This window comes from Lissotriton vulgaris, chromosome 11 (genome assembly GCF_964263255.1).
Source record: "Lissotriton vulgaris chromosome 11, aLisVul1.2, whole genome shotgun sequence".
Taxonomy (NCBI): domain Eukaryota; kingdom Metazoa; phylum Chordata; class Amphibia; order Caudata; family Salamandridae; genus Lissotriton; species Lissotriton vulgaris.
In genome coordinates, this window is record NC_141699.1 from 1110562815 (window position 1) to 1110581160 (window position 18346).

At 43.1% G+C, this 18346-nt stretch overlaps 1 protein-coding gene across 1 annotated transcript in view; it reads left to right on the forward strand.

Annotated features, from left to right (window-relative positions):
* The window catches only part of LOC147684258 (putative cation-transporting ATPase 13A4), a 415657-nt gene that overhangs the window by 280858 nt on the left and 116453 nt on the right, over window positions 1-18346 (forward strand). Inside the window, exon 22 of the mRNA XM_086944655.1 lies at window positions 1598-1640. Coding sequence (XP_086800781.1) covers window positions 1598-1640 — 43 coding nt within the window. The remainder of the gene's footprint in view (window positions 1-1597; window positions 1641-18346) is intronic.

Sequence of the window (18346 nt, forward strand, 5' to 3'; positions counted from 1 at the left end):
CCCAAGAAAAACCTCTGCTCAGCTGACATCTCCCTAGCCACCGTCCCACACTTCTACAGGACCAGAACAGGTGAAAGGTCCTTCTCCTACCTTGGAGCCAAGACCTGGAACAAACTCCCCCTTCTCCTCCAATGAAGCCCAACACTGCACCTGTTCAGGAAGGACCTCACGACCTGGCTCGTGAAATTACCCCAACAGAGCTGCTCACACCCACCCCCCAGCGCCGTGAGACCTAACGGGTGAGTAGTGCGCTTTACAAAACCCTGATTGGTTGATTGATTGATGTATTATGTAGGTTATTTTCCCTTCACTGGTAACATTCAATTTTGTTATAAACTGTATAGACAGGTTGCATTGCACAAAGCAATCACATTCGCAAAGTACTTGGTGTGAAAACAGCACTTCCTGGGGTTGTACTATACATGCGGCGCATTTTCCTTCATTGCGCTGGGTGCACTTTTTAAAAGGTGCTCCTGCGCAATGAAGGGAAATGAGTCATATTATGATGAAAGTGCTGTCCCCAGGGCAGTTGCAAACTCGCGCTACCCTGAGGGCAGCGCATTCATGTGAAAAACGGAGCAGCTGCTTTGAAGCAGCTTGGTGTCTTCACAGTGCAGGTGGCAACCTGTCAGCACTTTGAGAGGGAATAGAGGGGCATATTACCAAGGGTGGCGATATTGAATTATCGCCGGTTTAGCGGCCGTTTTCGGCCGCTAAGCGGCGATAATTCTATCGCTTTATTACCAAGCTGTCGCTAACTGATGTTAGCGACTGCTTTTAGGCGATAGCGAGCGGTTTGGGGCCCACTTTGCATGTCAGCGATATTTATCGCTAATGACATGCAAAGTGGGAGTTCCCAACCTGTTAGCGACTGAAACAGTCGCTAACCTCGCTATCTCCTATTACCAATTACCAACACAGGCGTAGCGATGGAAATATTCCCGCTATCGCCAAAAACTAACACCTGCTCTGACCAGTTCTTAGCCATGTTATCCAATGGGAGGTGGGTAACATGGCTAAGAGCATTTGGTCACTAATGCATGAATATCGTTGAATTATCAGCGTTATTCATGCATTTCGCATGATTTTTATCGCTTTTGAGATAAACCTTGATAATAGCAAAGTATCTCAGCGATAAATATCGTCGAAGCGCGTGATAAAATTATTGCCGCTAACCCTGTTTAGCAATAAATATCGCTATTTCTTGGTAATATGCCCCAGAGATCCCCTTGCAGGTGGGTATAGTGAGTGATTGCACCCGCCTGCAAGGGAATATCTGGGGGGTCCATGGGGCACCCTTTTCCCCACAAAAGAACAGCAGCTATGAGGGGACACACTGACAGTACGCTTCTGTAATACAAAAGTTTCCTGGGGGCGCGAAAAGCGTGCGCAAACACCAGTTGCACTCCCAGGGCACTTGTATAATACGGCCCCTGTTTGTGCATGGGTCTTTATAAATTGGGGCGAGCTCCCCATTCATGAAGATGCCAAAGTGAAAAGCATTTGTTTCAGCTGAATGTTCATGATTGCATTATTATTAGTTAAATAAACATATGTAATATTCTTAAAATTCAGATACTGTTATCTTTTGTTACAGTTACTATGTGGGAATGTGTGGAGATGGAGCTAATGATTGTGGGGTGAGTATAAGTGCATGTGCATGTTTCTTGAGTCAAATCTGACCTTTATTCAGCACTCTAAAAAAGCATAAATGCTCCGTGATAGTGTTTGCCATCACCGCGAAGTAAGAGCTATTGATACAGGGCACAATTGAGACCAGGTAGTAGCCTGCCTCTTGAGGGTCAGTGCTCAGGGTTAAAAAATATAGGACCTTTTGTTGTGCACGGACCAATTAGTGGCATGGCATGCTCCCGCCTGTTTAAAAAGTGAGAAGTGGCTGTGCCTACTTTAGAGATTTGATGTAACTTTAATCTTGCCCCCCCCCCCCCCCCCCCCCATCATAGACCAACTAATGACCTCACACTGCTGGAGACCAACCATAACTCTTTTTTTGAGCAAGCGTTGGCCCCCAAACCACGAGTTTGCCTGGACTCTGCCTTCTCAGGAACAGTACTTCCCAGAGCCAACCTTTTAACAGCATCAACTCTATTGGGTTTACATCTGAGTATCAACCTGGCTAAAAGAGGGGAAGGACTGTAGGGAGGGAACTGCTGCGAAGAATGTGTGGCAGCGATGAGTGATGCCAGCTGTGAGCTCAAATTCTGATCAGCTTCTGACCAAATAACTAGTTTCACATTAAAGCATGCACTACCTGAAAAGAAATCATTCGGGCAGGAAAGCATCCCCAGCACTGAGTAGACACAACTGTAAAAAACTCTTCACAGGATGAACCTGTGGCAGCCACACAGAAGCCCAGGTTCCTTGCCTTCAAGCTACAGTGCCATCTTTTATGGGAAGCTAAGATTTGGCTGGAGACAACCCAGTGACTATTAAGTCCACTCCGTGCCCCCGGACTGCACAGTGGCCCACTTGTATATATGATGCATATATGAGGAGCAGATAATTCACATTATGAAATCAACTCTTCTGAAAAAACCTGCATACTCCATAAGTTTCTTTACTATCTACTCACAGAAATAATGTTCAGCATGAACTTTGAACTTTTATATGAAGCCAATTAGAGGTCCGCTTGCAAAGATATATTCTTGAGAATGGATTTGATTTTTTGGGAAACATCCATTCAAAATAATATTGACTCTCCATAGCTGGGAAACCTTTGATATAGATTGTCTTGCCATTGGTTTTGTATTTTCAAGAAGACAGACTTGGGACACCATCATTCTTTCACCCACGCCCCTGGTTTCATTTTCTCCTCCTTTATGCATCTCTGGTTCTACCAGAGCATTGCTGGCCAGGGTGAGTTTTGGTATGTCGCTTACTAGTCATGATGGGGTGACCAGAAATTGATGGGATTTTAAAGATTTTAAAATCACAAATTAACATAATGATAGGACCAGAAATGACATTGCTTGACCTTATGCACAATGGTTGCGTCACCGGAAAGAGGTAGGGTGACAAAAACAAAACTACAGCAGCCTACCGCTTTAGAAGGGCGGCCTTTCAACAAAATGAGGGGATGCATTATCTATAGTGTTCTAGGATACAGAGTTCAGTTTTTAGACTCCCTGTCAATGTGCCAACCTGAGATGGAAACCCAGCTGGTCTGAATTTACCCTGCACCCTACTAAACAAAATGAGGTTCCTTGAGGCAATGATCAACCCTGTGAGACTTTACAAGGCTAGGTAGTAGATCCCCAAAATGAATTTCATTAAAGAATAACAAACTCAAGAACAATAGACAACTATGGATACATTTTAACACGTTATTTTAATGTCAAAACCCTATTCTATTGCACACAATATGCATTGCAACTACAATAAAGACTAGCTTGGCAGCAGAACCTTTACTAGATGGGTAAATAAAAGGAAGAACTCAAACATAATTGCTGTGTGCTTTTATTGCAATTCTACCTTCATTCTGCTATTTCTAAGCACTAAAAACTAATTTTCGCACAGCAGCAAATACAAACCTATCTTGAGATGCCTGTTTGAACAATAAGGCTTGCATTCAGTATAATAGCAAGGCCTGCTATTCACATCATGCGTCGCCAGCTACACTAATAAGACCAGCAAGCAAAGGTCAAATGCCTCCCTCTCCAGCAGCTTTCAATTAGAGTCAGTGATAGGATTCTGCAAGACTGGTATTTGCCTGGGTGAAGGTTTCTCTGTAGCCACTGATACTTTGTGCTCGGCTGTTTTAACAGGATTTCACTGTTGTTGAATCTCTCAGAATAAACGGGTAACAGAGAGTGGCCTGATGCCTTTTTCTTTTTTTCTCTTTGAGACAATGTTCTTTTGAATAATAGAAATAAACAAGACACATAGTTATGAGCCTTCTAGAAATTCTTTCGAAATCAATAACACAGTATGTCAGTCATCTTTTAGAATAAATACTTTGAATATATTCATGCAAACTTCATTATCATATTGCAAAAAGAAATAACAAACTAAATGTATTTTTTGTATATTACATGTATTAACTATTTATTGACTGCACATGTCAGTCAAGAAGGGGAATACTCAGTTGAAAAAAGCTATTATAATCATAACATCAATGGAATGATAATAGAGGTAGTGTTACAGCTGTAGGGACTATTGTTTCTGACTTCTTCTGCAGGGATACCATGGGCTGCTGAAGAATATTCACACCTTGCCCCACTGAATCTCAACCTTCATTAACTATGTTAGAGCGCAGAGGCCTCCGGGGGTGAGAAGAAGGGGAAGGGGAAGAAAAGACAGAACATAGTCATTGATCCAATGGTCAATACCTAATCGAGAAGATTAAAACTCATTACTATTTCTGTATTACTTTAGTGGTCATACACACCTAGAATGAAACCCACCTATTGGTTAACAGACTATTTCTTGGCTGTCTACCTCTCTGTAGAAATGGGTATTTACAGTTTTATATCTAGAAGAAAATGTGTAAAGAATCATGAACTTAGAATGTGAGAGTGACATTAATATATCCATCAAAAGCATGTGCCCAAGAATTCTTAAGTGCGGGTTCCTGGCGATTAGACTATGATTATCTATGTTCATGACATTTCTTATGCCCACACTAATAGAAGAACTATTATGTCGCACTCTGCTACAGGTTTCTTCCTTTAATCGAAATAGCACCAATTGCTGATCTTTAGGTTTAGTGAGTTGATTCCTATACCAGTTCTGCTTTCTGTCAGTAGATGTTGATGCTGATTCTTCATTAACACAAAAAGAATCAACTTGTGTCAAAAAACACTTTCTGAGTTCCAGTCTCTAAACCACAAAAAATAAACAAATAATATTGGCTTCAGCAAGCTGCATCAATCCTTAAGTAATAGGCTACACTTACTGAGTTCCAGTCGCTTCAACTCAGACAAGATAAACACAGAGGATAAGGCTTTGGGTAACTGCAACAATGCTTATATAATTTGCAGAAAAACAAAACCTGTTTTCTTATAGATGGGCAATCAATAATCCTTGGAAAAGAATAGCAGGAAGGCAGAGATGATGGCATCCTCCTGATGGCTTGCATTTTAGGGTGGCCTTGATCAGTAGATTGAGAAATTATGAAATTATGATGGAAATTGTGTGCACTCATTGTGAGACTATCAGAAAACCATTATCAATGACTTTGAATGTGGTGAGCATTATCTTTCTGTCAGTTTTCCTAATTGTTTCACAACGTTCCTATCTGAATATTCCTGTTCTTCATGCACACATCAATATCCGGTGGCCATAAGGCTGTTCCATTAGAATCAAATACAGTCAAATTATATGTCCCATTTTGCCCATATTGTCTAATTCCGCGTCAGCGATGCTACCCTGGAAACTGTCAAAAGGACCTTTGCAATGGATGGTATCTTTAGATCTGTAGTAATATAATTTCTTGAGGAATCATGCATGCGCTAAATAAAGCCTCTATGCATTTTATTTGCCAAAACTTCATTCCCCAAATACTTCTTTCATTTATATTAACTTTCTAACATTTGTAACCTTTTATAACAAGTGATTCACTAAACTGTGCAGAGTGTATGAACATGTGATTGATGATGAGAATCGTTTAAGGTTTTTCTGTTTTTTGAGAAGAATTAAAAGATGGGTGTGACCTGTCATTACTAGTAAAATAAAATAACCTTTTCTGGAAATTTCTATGACAATTAATGAGTGGGGCCCGGCAGTGCTCCCACTTGGTATAATTATATATTTCCTGGGGGCTATTTGTTCTATGGATGTAATGATGTCCATAAGGATGAAAACAAAACAGCTCTTCGTGTTTTTCATCATTTAATTAAGGGCTTCCGTTATACAGGGCAGCATAGTAAAAAAAAATCACAAATCTACAGTTTAACAGAGTTTATGTCCCAGATTTGCAAAGAAATCAGTAATTATAATGTAATTGGTGAAACTTTTCAAACAAAAGGAATTTGAATAATTTCTGTCGGACCAATAATTTGATATGGAACATTTTCCCAAACAACACTGTTCAGCAGAGGATACACACTAATTTTCATAGCATGATCACTATAATATACAATATGAGAAGAGAAATGTGCATTTCCTGAAATACAGGAAATGTCACTTTCTTATCAGGAATATAGTTGCCATGTACCATAAACAAAAGTATAATCAGTATTATAATCCACATTAAAAATAAAAAATACTCCAGTGCCAATCCAAATATATTGACCTGGTGAAAGAATGTATCTATTGTGAAACTAACAGCAATCAATGGACCAGCTCTAGCACTGATTACCTGGATGATGAATTATAATTTCTCTTCTTTTAAAAATCAGAATCAGAATCATTCTCACACAGTACTGTTTTATGTAATGGAATAAGTTCAATCGGCTCTGACAGTGGCACCTATTAAGTCACAGCAGAATGTCCAATAGTTGAGATCATTACTCTTTGTAAACAGTCAAATACTTCCAGTCTGTGTGCAAAGTCATGAACTCCTAAAAGAGAAGTTTGATTCCTACATTTCTTATGTTATTACTATAATAAGATAAATGTATTTATTCCAAATTGATTGTGTTGTTTATAAACAACATAGCTAAAAATCATGCATTTATGTTTTTTCCATTCTTTTGTATGTTTGTTTATCCACTTATTTTCAAATGCTTTGCTCTGTTTCCTGCAACACCATTCCACAATGGCAACCACTTAGCCTTTGCCTGGAGTATCTTTTCTATTTAGCTAAATAAAGACATCCTCCACATAACTGGACACCAGTCACATAACACATGATCTCTGCTATTTAGCCTGTGGACAGATAAATATGGAATTTTTGGGTCTTTAGCCAGCTGTTGGTTAAATAGCAGAGATTATGTAATATTTTGGTGGCTCCTATGTATTTGGCCTGCAGTCAGATAAATCTCACTTCCTTAAAAAATAACCCTTTACCACCGTTTTGTGTTAACTATGCCAGGAGCCCTCACTGGCTCTTGCTGACCTTGAGTTGTACCTTTGTAGCAGGGATTCCGTTACTATACAGAACTGTGCATAGAGTCCCAAAACCTCAGTGAATTAGGGTGTGCCAAAACTCACCTTAGTACCCAGAATCCCCTACCAGACTAGCATTAGTGGCTCATTGGTTTCTCGTCCTATAGCAAAATACACCAATGATTAGTCAACCCAGAACATGCGACTAAGGATACCTCAGGTAAAGTGGAAAACAAGAACACTCTTTCGTTACACTCTCATACCAATCCAAAACAAGGAGTAAATGGGACACTAGCTAGTTTGAAATGTTTATTTCTAACGCCGTGATCTCAGGCGCAGCACCTTAGCTAATATGAGTAAACATATTATTAGAAGCAAGGTTGTCAGCATTGTTACTATTCCATAAAATACAAAGGGAGAAAGCATGCTATAATGCTAACTGGAAACAGGTTGAATATACACTTAGATGTCACCCTCCCTTGCTAGTAGGTTATATTATAACTAATAGAAGGTCTCATAGGCTTACATAGGCGGCCCCATACCTCTGGTAAGTAGCAGGAGTGGATCACATCAGTTTCTCCACGAGCTCGCAGCATTCGGATGTTCTCCAAGTGTCTGATCATGCCTACGCAGTGCATTATTAAACGCGCCAAAATCAGACCTGGCCACAGCTGCATATGTGTTATGTCTAGAACGTGCGCTGATCAGTTAGAAAACAACCTCAGTGTGTAAGATAACCTTTACGGTCTCGGCTCATACTGTACAGACTAAACTATCAAAGCAGCCTAGAAATGCAGCAAAACAAGTTATTCTCATGTGAAGCAAAATACTCAATGTTTCTCTAAACATCAGCGCAAGAGCGGGTCATGTGCAAAGCAGAGCAGGAAAGGAAAAATGGCATTTAAACTTCTAATAAGCCCATGCCAACTTAACACTGTGTAAATGTACGGGTCAACCCCACAACACCCCCCCCCCCCCTTGATCGGAGCACATGTAAGCAAATGGGAATCAAACCAGGAACGCAGAGTCCAAGTACCAGAGTCAGAGTCAAGTTCAAATTCATCATAATCGTGAATACCGGAATAAACTCCCAATTTGGAAAATATACCAAAAATCAAATCATGTGTCATTGACATACGTAGTAAAGGCAAAAAAACAGAAAACTGTCAAAAACTTGACAGTCGTCGAGGAAGAAAGTGAAAAATAACACAGTCTCACTCCAACAGCATGTATGCACCATACGTTGCCAGTAAAATAAAGTGTTCCCTTGAGCGTGAATGAATAGGAAAAGCCAGAGGGTCAAGAAAAAAACCAATTACAAAATACAAGTAAATATAAAGAATTCTTACAATGTATTAAAAATACAAATGTTAAAAGAAGAGTGGTCCAGATGGAACCCACTCAACACAGGTAAAACAATAAAAAAGTTCTTTGACATTCAATTTTGGCCAGCAAGATTGAATCACAAGGACAGAAGGGACTGTAAGACAACAGCCTCCAATAGGAAGTCATTGTTCTCATCCGAGAATAGTTCAGCCATCCAATTCAGTAAAGGGAATGAACATACATGTTCTTCAACCACCGGAGCCTCTAGCACGATCAGAGGACAACTCGGGTTTACTTCAATGTAACTGCGTGCCAAGAAATCATGCGCCACTGCAAATACATTCCAACGTCCCAAGACTCCATGCATCGCTGCAAAGGCCATAATCCCTCCACCAGAACAGAGCATTTCATGAGCAACTAAGGGGCTCATCAGCTGATCATAATCTGCATTGGGAGACACCATACTGCAGAGACACAAATCCAGGGCCCAGTCGAAATCACAGCTCAGGCAATGAAAGACAGGCTGAATGCATGTAAAAAAGGAAAACCGAAACGATAATCCATAAACCGCATTCAAAGTGGCAAGAGACAGCGGTCCATAGAAATCAAGCATTCAGCTGCTTAGCAACTACAATCGGGACTGATTTTCGCAAGCCACAGGAAGTGCACCCATTTGTAAGCAAAGCACACCAGCCACCAGAGCGAGCATTAAGGGAAATCCACCAAACAGGCTGGAGAAAATAGAATGGGAAAAATGCAGGGAACACACCAAATATAGTTTGGAAGGAACTGACAAGGCCACTACTAACAACTTTAAAAAAGTGAGCCAGCCCCGTGGTCGAGGATGCACTAAAGATAGTATGAATTAGCTCCCCGAAATGCAAGGGCATATCCGTATTCAATAAAGCTTGAACTTCTGTGCGGGTGTTGGCTACGTGAAGGACAAATATTTCACGAGCAGATGTGAGGGCAACTTCTTTCTGGGACAATAGAGCTCTGATACGACTCAGTTTGTTGAACTCTGCCTTCAAGGTCGGAATCGACGGCCAGATGGAAACATCCAGCTTTCCATGTGTAGGAGGGAATAGAACAAACTACCCTTTCTGTGACAGTTACTATGTAAGGAATGCCGGAAACCATCCCACAACAGTCCTCATTGTTCAATAGTAAATATCAACTGTTTGCCAGCAATGTAAATGTCGGTGTAATTGTGGGTGTAGGTTTGCCTTTCAAAACACACGCTAAATTTGGTGAGGTCTGGTTGCAAGAGCCGTGGATTTGGATATTTCAGCATACTAATGAACGGTCAGGTGTCTGCGTGCAATCTTCCCCATTCAAAAAAACTTCCTTACCCTCTCTCAGGCATCTGTATGTAAATGGCAGAGACCATACTTCATGGAGGTAAGCCCTTCCTAACGGTTCATAACAGCCTATGGCATAATATTTCATGCAACTTTCAAATTTGAAAAGTGGAAAAGGTAGTGTAATTAACCCGTGAATAAGCCACACAGCAGAATTATATTCAGCTACAGAGAACGGTAACGGTTCTAACTTTTCAATATGTAACATAGAAAATGTTGCATCCTTCATTGACATAAACTGTTGTTTTTCTGTTAAATTAAAAGGCGCGAACAAGGAAGAAGTGTTCATGTAGTCCCAAGGAACTCGACCTGCCTTTAACGTTTGCAAAGTCCACGCAAACTGCATGATGGAACGCAGCTGATTTTGACCATGAAACAAAACAGACACATTTTCCTGCACAATATCTACCACAGATGAAATATATTATCTAATGTGTAAATGCGGGAAGAAAGGGTGTTAATGCTATTGTCTACAACTGCAAGCACTTTTTCTAAATTAGCTTGATCTATAGCCCTTAACCTGGAAGCAGCCTCGATCTGAGACATTTTCCAAATCCCATTGTAAGCAACATAAATCCATCTTTTGGTTCTACCAGTTGCAGGACCTTTCACAAAGTCTTTCAAATCAACATCCTCCGACAGCTTCGACAAATGCATCTTAACAGATGCCAAAGAGGAGTGTTTGAGCGAATTCTGACACAGCTTCCCTACTGAGTAAGTCATTACAGAATGGTCACTCAGATATCTGAGATCTGCTCTAATCTGTTTAAAACCAGGAGATAAACCCAGAAATCGATGTTGACATGAACCATCACTTCTGTGCCAAAGCAACCAACCAGTGGGATTTAAGCTGGAAATGTTAAACGAAGAATTCAGCATCATTTTATGCAATTCTCGGATGGACAGTCAGTAAAATTATCTCAACCTGGATATTCTTCTAAATCAGGAAATGAGGGTGCATTTAATTTTTTAGGTGTAGCCAATCCAAAGCAAGTAGTTTGTGAAACGCTGGAATTCAAAAACAACATATGGTTCGGGATGAGACATGCACGGTGCAAAGCTTCAGTGCCTTGCACTTGTCAACTTCTAGAACTGCAAACAGATTTAAGATCAATAGTGTCTTTCCACAGCTCATAGCCCCCTATTGCCAATTGATCAAGAAAGGACTTGGAATATAATAATTTAGTGTGGGTAAGTCTAACTTTGGAAGAGGATTTTCCCGATAACTTAAAATAAAATGCGTGTTGATTAGACTGGTTAAAAACAGTAAAATATGTGAATCTCTTCAAAAGAGCACTAGAGTTGCCTTCTATAGGGGTGGAGCAATGTTCCCATTGGGTATAATTAACTACATTTCGTCTAGTGTTCGCCTTATGTAGGTAGTGATTGCCAAAATGCTGATAACAGTACAGATCCCTATAATTAGCAGAATCCAAATATAAATCTTCAGCATCAAAGGCAGCATAGTATTTCAAATCTGAAAATAACGCCTCTATGGCATGAACATCCCAGTCATCTGAACGAATATTTTGCTTAATTACATCTCCCATGGAAACCCTAAGAACATTTGGGACATTAATACCTTCTGTTGGACCATGAATCTGAAATGTAACTGTGTCCCACACAATGCCATCTAAAACAGGCCAAGCAGTATTATTCACAAAGTCTAAATTTCTCCAGAATCTGTGGACGTGAGATGAAGAATGGGGTGACAAAGTTCCATTAATATGACGAATCACTGTTCTTTCCTCAACGTAGTGGCCATTCACAAGGCGGAAAAAGTGCACCACGAATCCAATCGACATGAACAAAAAAATTGAAAAAAGGACCAGCCAGATGTAAGTCCAAGGCGCAATCAAAAAATGTTCTTTAAATAAATGTACCAAAACAGAAAGTTTAGAAGGGGTCTTTGATGTGGAAGAGTTAGTGTCAAATGAAAATCTGGACTCATTGGCCACTCTCGTAGGCAAGTCAGCAATCGATAAATCAGCAGGGTACGCATACTCATGATCATCAATAATAGAATCAGGAATGTTAGTTAATAAAGGACTTGATATTGCAGGCATTTCCATAGCAACACCAGGCCTGTTCCTAGGAGCCGGAACCAAAAGAGAATTCCTCTGCAGTGCCGGACACGAGACTGCAGGTGCCATGCTAAGAAGAATCGGCCACTCTGTGTAGTTTGACATTGTCAATGGAGATATACCTTTTTTCTTTACGACATTGAAGTGGAGGTAAAATGACTGTTCTTGTGCCCTGCACACCAAGTACAGGAACTGGAGCTCGATACGAGGGGCCAAATTCTTTCTTGTTCTTGATCTTCTCACGGACCAGTTCTCCGACTCGGGGTAGCCTGCCAACTACCGGGACCTGCAACTCCGCATCATCAGACGTGGAGGGCATGTGTTTCTTTGCAAGACTGTCTCTGGTCTTTTGCCGATTCTGTAAAACATGACAGTGCTCATCTACGCCAAAGGCAGCATCGACCACCATGCGGTCTAGACCTTCAAGGTCCGGTACAAACAATTTGATACCAAAGAGCATATCATATGGGGTCCGCCCACCCAGAGACCTTCTAGGGAGATTATTAAGGGCACGTTGTACGCTATTGAGATGGACTAGCCAATTCCTGCCAGTGCCTATAACTCGGGCTGTCAATGAGTGCTTTAAATCACGGTTCATTCGCTCCACAACACTATTACCCTCAGGCCGGTATGGAGACGAAAATTTGACTTGTACCCCCAATGACCTCATAGCATCCTTGTACGCCTTAGAGGCGAACTCTGGACCCTGATCAGAATGGAAGGTGCCACAGGCAAAAATTCCCACAAAGATACGCAAGTCTCTTATGACAGTCCGTGAATCAGCGCTGCGGTGTGGCCACAACCAAACAAAGCGTGTGCAAGAATCAACTGCAACTAAGATGTACTTATATGCAGTATCAGACGAAAAAGGACCGCAGTGATCTAAATAAACACACCCAAGTGGTCTATTAGATATGTACAACTGAGTCTGTGGCGGACGCGTAGCAGTCGAAGGCTTGATCTGCTGGCAAATGTCACATTGAAGGACATAATCTCGCGTCTGTTTGTACAGTCCCCGCCACCAGAAGTGAAGTTGTAACTGAGTTACAGTAGCCGAAACGCACGCATGCGCGGACGCAACACCTTCATGTGCAGCTGTAATCAGTGAGAGTTTGCGGTTCGCGTTGGTAATCAATCTGTCACCAACGTCGGGTATTTTCACATAAGGAACTTTATCTGGACTTAAGTGATATGTACACTTAGAAGGAAATCCCACAGGAACTTTACTTCCCTTCACAGCAGCGGCAATAGCTGCCAAGATGTCATCATCAATCTTACTTTTGGAACGTGTAACTGCTGCAACCAAACTTGTCGATACTGCTGATTTAGCGGCCTCATCGGCAAAAGTATTGCCCACAGCGTGAACTCCCAAATGCTGATGACCAAGAGTATGAATTACATACACGAGTGGCAACTGTTCCTTAAGTTCCACCACTCGGACCAAAATCATTTTATGTTTTATTGTGCTATCTTTGGAATCTCGATATTTATTTCGAGTGCAAAAGAACAGATTGTCGTTGTAAGATTGTACACATTAAAAAGAGTCACTCACAGTAAGAGTAGTCACACCAGGATCTGCATACTCCAATGCAAGCAAAAGAGCACTGAGCTCTGCCAATTGTGCGGTACAGTCACCCAACGTCTGCATGTGCACGACTTCGGATTTGAACTCTCAATTGACCATGGTTCCCACCACAATAGCGCAGGCAGAGACATACGCGTGCTTAGACCCATGCGCAACATGCGCAGAACCGTCAGTGTAAATGATACAATGGAAATCCTCCAGTGGGCGCATAGTCAAAGGAGCAGGATGGACAAATTCATACTGTAAGTACTCCTGAGACTGCAAGGAGGCATCAAAAATAAAGGTGACATCCGGAGACGTCAAGGACCTGGCCCATTGTATCCACCGTGGTTGCAAAGCTTTAGAATTTGGTACACTGGCTTTCATCATTGCCTCCAAGGCAGGATACGGGGTAACAACCAACATGCGTTTTCCCTGCGACAGTGCGCGTTCCTTCAGAATCGCCATTTGCACTGCTGTCAAAACTTTTTCCACAGTAGAAAACTGCAATTCAGCCGAAGTGTACAAGTGTGACTTGTAAGCGATTGGCACTGTGTCACCTTCATTAAAAGTAAGGTGCGTGAAACCCACCGCCCCAGGGACGATTCTGATCACCAGGTTGGTGTGGTTATCACGAGTCAGTAAGAATTTAGATTCTAGGAGATCAGCCTGCAATGACTGCAAAAGGGCTGAATGTTCTGGCAGCCAGCACGATTTGGTAAAAGCAGGTTGTATCAAAGCGTACTGTGGCTTGATACACTGGGCATAATCGGGTATATAGGCACGCCCGAAATTCAAAAATCCCAGCAAAGATTGTAATTTCGTCAGTGTCGTTGGAGCGCGCAATTGTGCGCATTTCTCCAAGAAGTGAGGAGCTAAACCCCTCCCTTCATTATTGAGCTCATAGCCATGGAGCAACACTGTAAACTCTGCAATGTGATACTTTGCAAAGTTGAATTTGTAGCCGAATTCCGCAAAACAACAAATTATGTGGTCAACTCGGCTCAGATGCGGCAACAATTCGTCGTCTGTGAGATAAATGTCATCCACATACGAACACGCATCCAGATCGAATCTCTCCAACAGAGAAACTATGCGGGCAGCAAACACACCTGGACTGTTTTTATAGCCCATACGTAAGCGATTGTACTGGCGCTATTTGCAGCCACATGTAAAACTCGTCCATTGGGCACTCAATTCAGACAAGTTGTGGGCAAAGAAACCGTTGGATATGTCAAGTGTGGTTTTAAACCACTTTCACACAAGACTATCCACTAAGGCAGAGCCGTGGGTATTCTGTACTGCACAGGTACGGAAATGAGAGTTTAAATGCCGGTAATCCAATACCAAACAGTACGAACCGTCAGGCTTGGACACAGTAAAAAGTGGGTTATTCATCGGAGACACACAAGTTACAATCACTCCCTGATATTCCAATTGTTCAAGGATTTCCGCAACGGAGGCTTTTGTCTCACGTCGTATGGGATATTGAGGTTGAGGATGTGGCATAGACCATAAGGGAATCTCGTGGCGGGGGGAGAATTTATCCCAGCCACAGTGAGTACGGTACAATGCCGGCGCTAGTGCCTAATCCCACTCTTCTGCAAAATTCAGCCTATGCTCCCTCGACACTGTATTCGCGAAACTAGGGAGGATTACCTCCTCCCCTCTCGGAGCAGCGAGAACAAAAGGTTGGGGCCAGTCCGCCTCCGCTAACAAAATATCATATGTAGCTTTTCCCAAAATACCCCTTTTATGGTATGTTGTATGTCGCCTTCTATTAAAAGTTTAATCTCAAAAAGCCTGTCAGGGGGAGCTACTCTAGTGTCAGCTGTCTCAACAACAACATATTGATCAGTCGCTGTCACCTTCAGTAGTGGACGCAGGGTCTTGCGGATTATGGTAATCACCGCCGCGCTCTCCAACAGCGTCAGAGCCCATGTCAGATTCCGAAGCTGCGTTCTCACTATCTGTGGCATATCTCGCTGTTAAAGCGGCAACTTTCTTTTTCTGAAACTGGGGTCTTTTCGGTGTCGAATCGTCCTGCTTGCCTTTTCCGTCTTTCGGGCGGGGCTGGTCGAATCCCTGCTGGCCACCCCGACCTCTGCTGCCTCCTCCACCACCGGTGAATGAGGCCGATGTGTCCTGTAAAGAATGAGGAGACTGTTGATCAGAAACCTGAAATCGATCAGGTGACTTAATCGTAGTGCGGTCGTGCAAATCATACACGTGCTCAGTAGACGCAGGCACAGGTGATGCAGTATGTGACTCTGTTTCTGTTATTGCATACCCTGTTTTTTGTTCTTATTGCAATTTTGTGTCTGAGATTTAGGCTGCTCTGTATTATCAGATTTAGCAGCCTGTGTTTGTTTCTTCTCTTTAGTAGAGAATGGCTTGACACCTAAACTATTATGACCCACGGTCTTATAAGCCGCCGTAATAATTCTCGGTAACTGCCGGGGTTTATCGGCATCGGGAACATCCAGCAAAGCAATAGATACTTGAAAGCTCACTGCATCTCCCTTGACATTAGCAAGGACCAGATCGGAAACTATGTCAAACGTGCTGCAGAGCATCAAACCCAGCCTCAGGTCCATGTTTATCTTGAACACGCTTAATGACCGTTGGCAGGACAGTCATTGACGGAGTGCCAAAGCACCTCGTATATACTGCCGCAAATGTCCGACCCCATGACTTGCAGTCACCGGCTTCTGGTACCAAGTCTTTGGGTAAACTAATTGTAAGAATCCTGGGTTTTTCAACAGGAGTTGTATTTGGAAAGACTGCTTCCAGTTGGTCAAATTTCTCGGCAAGCCAGAAAGGCATATCATCTTTATCTTGGGGGCGCTTGCCCATCACTGCATTAACCATCACGGGACTAAGCTTCATTCCGCCAGGTCCTGCTGGAAGTGCCACAGCACCAGGGGCCCGCCCTGGAGATTGCGACTTATATATTGTACTAAGGCCCTAATGACCGCACCTGCGACCGTATGTAGGCGCCTTAAATCAGCAACCAGAACCGCTCCTGCCTGAGGATGCGGTGTGAATCCAGCCAAAACAGGCCAAATAGCACCTGGAATGGACAAAGGACCTGATCTAGGTGCTAACAAAGAGTGGGGTAGGGCGCCATCAAACCAAACGCGATGCTGCCAAGCATTAATCGGAACTTCCTGCGTCCGATTTGGAACATAATCTTTAGGCATGACTATGTGAGTGTAAGTGTGAAACACACTAAAGCTGCAGTAACTGCAGGAAAAGTCACCCACGAGTAAAAAATCTCATAAAGATAAGCTACTTCCGCACTCACTACCATGATAACTGCCATGCCTTCCAATGGGACGTTATAAGCCTGCAAATGATTGCGTACCGCAATGCGACTATGCTGCGGAATATTCACAACGACGTCGGCTATTTCGACACAGAAAGAAAGTGGTACAAGACAAAGCTTTGTAGCACAACTGGGTAGTAATTCAAAAGAAAAATGTTTTGATAGATTCAAGCTTGAAAAGGCCTATATAACTATAGGTAGGTTTATCCGTCACCACTGTTAATCGGAAACAATAGTGAGGGGGTTAAGGACTGATAAGAGCACTACTCAAGGGTCTTGTAAATACGAGCAAACGTTGGGTGCCATGTAGCAGGGATTCCGTTCCTATACAGAACTGTTCATTGAGACCCATGACCTCAGTGAATTAGGGGTACCAAAACTCACCTTAGTACCCAAAATCCCCTACCAGACTAACATCAGTGATTCATTGGTTTCTCGTCCTATAGCAAAATACACCAAGGATTAGTCAACCCAGAACATGCGACTTAGGATACCTCAGGTAAATTGGACAACAAGAACATTCTTTCGTTACACTCTCATACCAATCCAAAACAAGGAGCAAATGAGACACTAGCTAGTTAGAAATATTTATTTCTAACACCGTGATCTCAGGCGCAGCACCTTAGTTAATACGAGTAAACATATTATTAGAAGCAAGGTTGTCAGCATTGTTACTATTCCATAAAATACAAAGGGAGAAAGCATGTTATAATGCTAACTGGAAACAGGTTGAATTTACACCTAGATTTCACCCTCCCTTGCTAGTAGGTTATATTATAACTAACTAGCAGCCCGTCCCGACCTTGTCCGGGAGCAATCAGGCTTCCCGGACCCCCGCCCGCCCCGACATTGTGCATCAGCAGCCCGGCCCCCCACCCGCCCCGACATTGTCAAGCAGCCCGGGCCCCCGCCCGCCCCGTCCCGTCCCCCGCCAGCCCCGTCCCCCGCCTGCCCCGACATTGGGTAGCAGCCTGGGCCCCCGCCCGCCCCGTCTTGTCCCCCGCCCGCCCCCCCACCTGCCCCGACCCCCGCCTGCCCGGAGCCTTACCTCATCCGCCGCTCCTACCCCGCGCACCTCATTTCACCGCTCCGCCGCTCCTCGCCGCTTACCGCTCCTCCTGCCTGTCCGCCGGCCCTCACCGCCGTTCCGCCATTCGTCACCACTCCTCCCCCGCGCCATGTCCGCCGCTCCTCCTCGCGTTCCTGGACGCCGCTCCTCCCCGCGCTCCTGACGTCAGCACGCAGGTCGCGGCCGGTGCTACTTCGAAGGGACTACTTTTTTTTTTAATGTTAATTTTTTAAATAACGCATATTTTTATACTTTATATAGCCTACGTCCATCTGCACAACCTGACAATTACAATGATGTATCGGGTGTGTGGATTGGCGCTGTGGTTCCCGAGCTTACCCGCCTCAAAGGTGCAAAGTTCTCCCTTTAGAATAGTAGTATAGATATAGATATAGAAATAGATTTTATACAATAAAGATGTATTCATTCAACACCTCCTGTGCTGTGTTTAGGCCGGGTGTGGTGGACGGTCAGGTTCTGTGCTATGTGATGGTGGGCCAGTATCCAGAGGGTAAAGTTGTCAGGCTGCACACTGCATACCCACAAAGTCTGGCTGGTTTTATCCTCCCTGTAACTACCTCCTTATGTGCACACGCCGTGCATTAC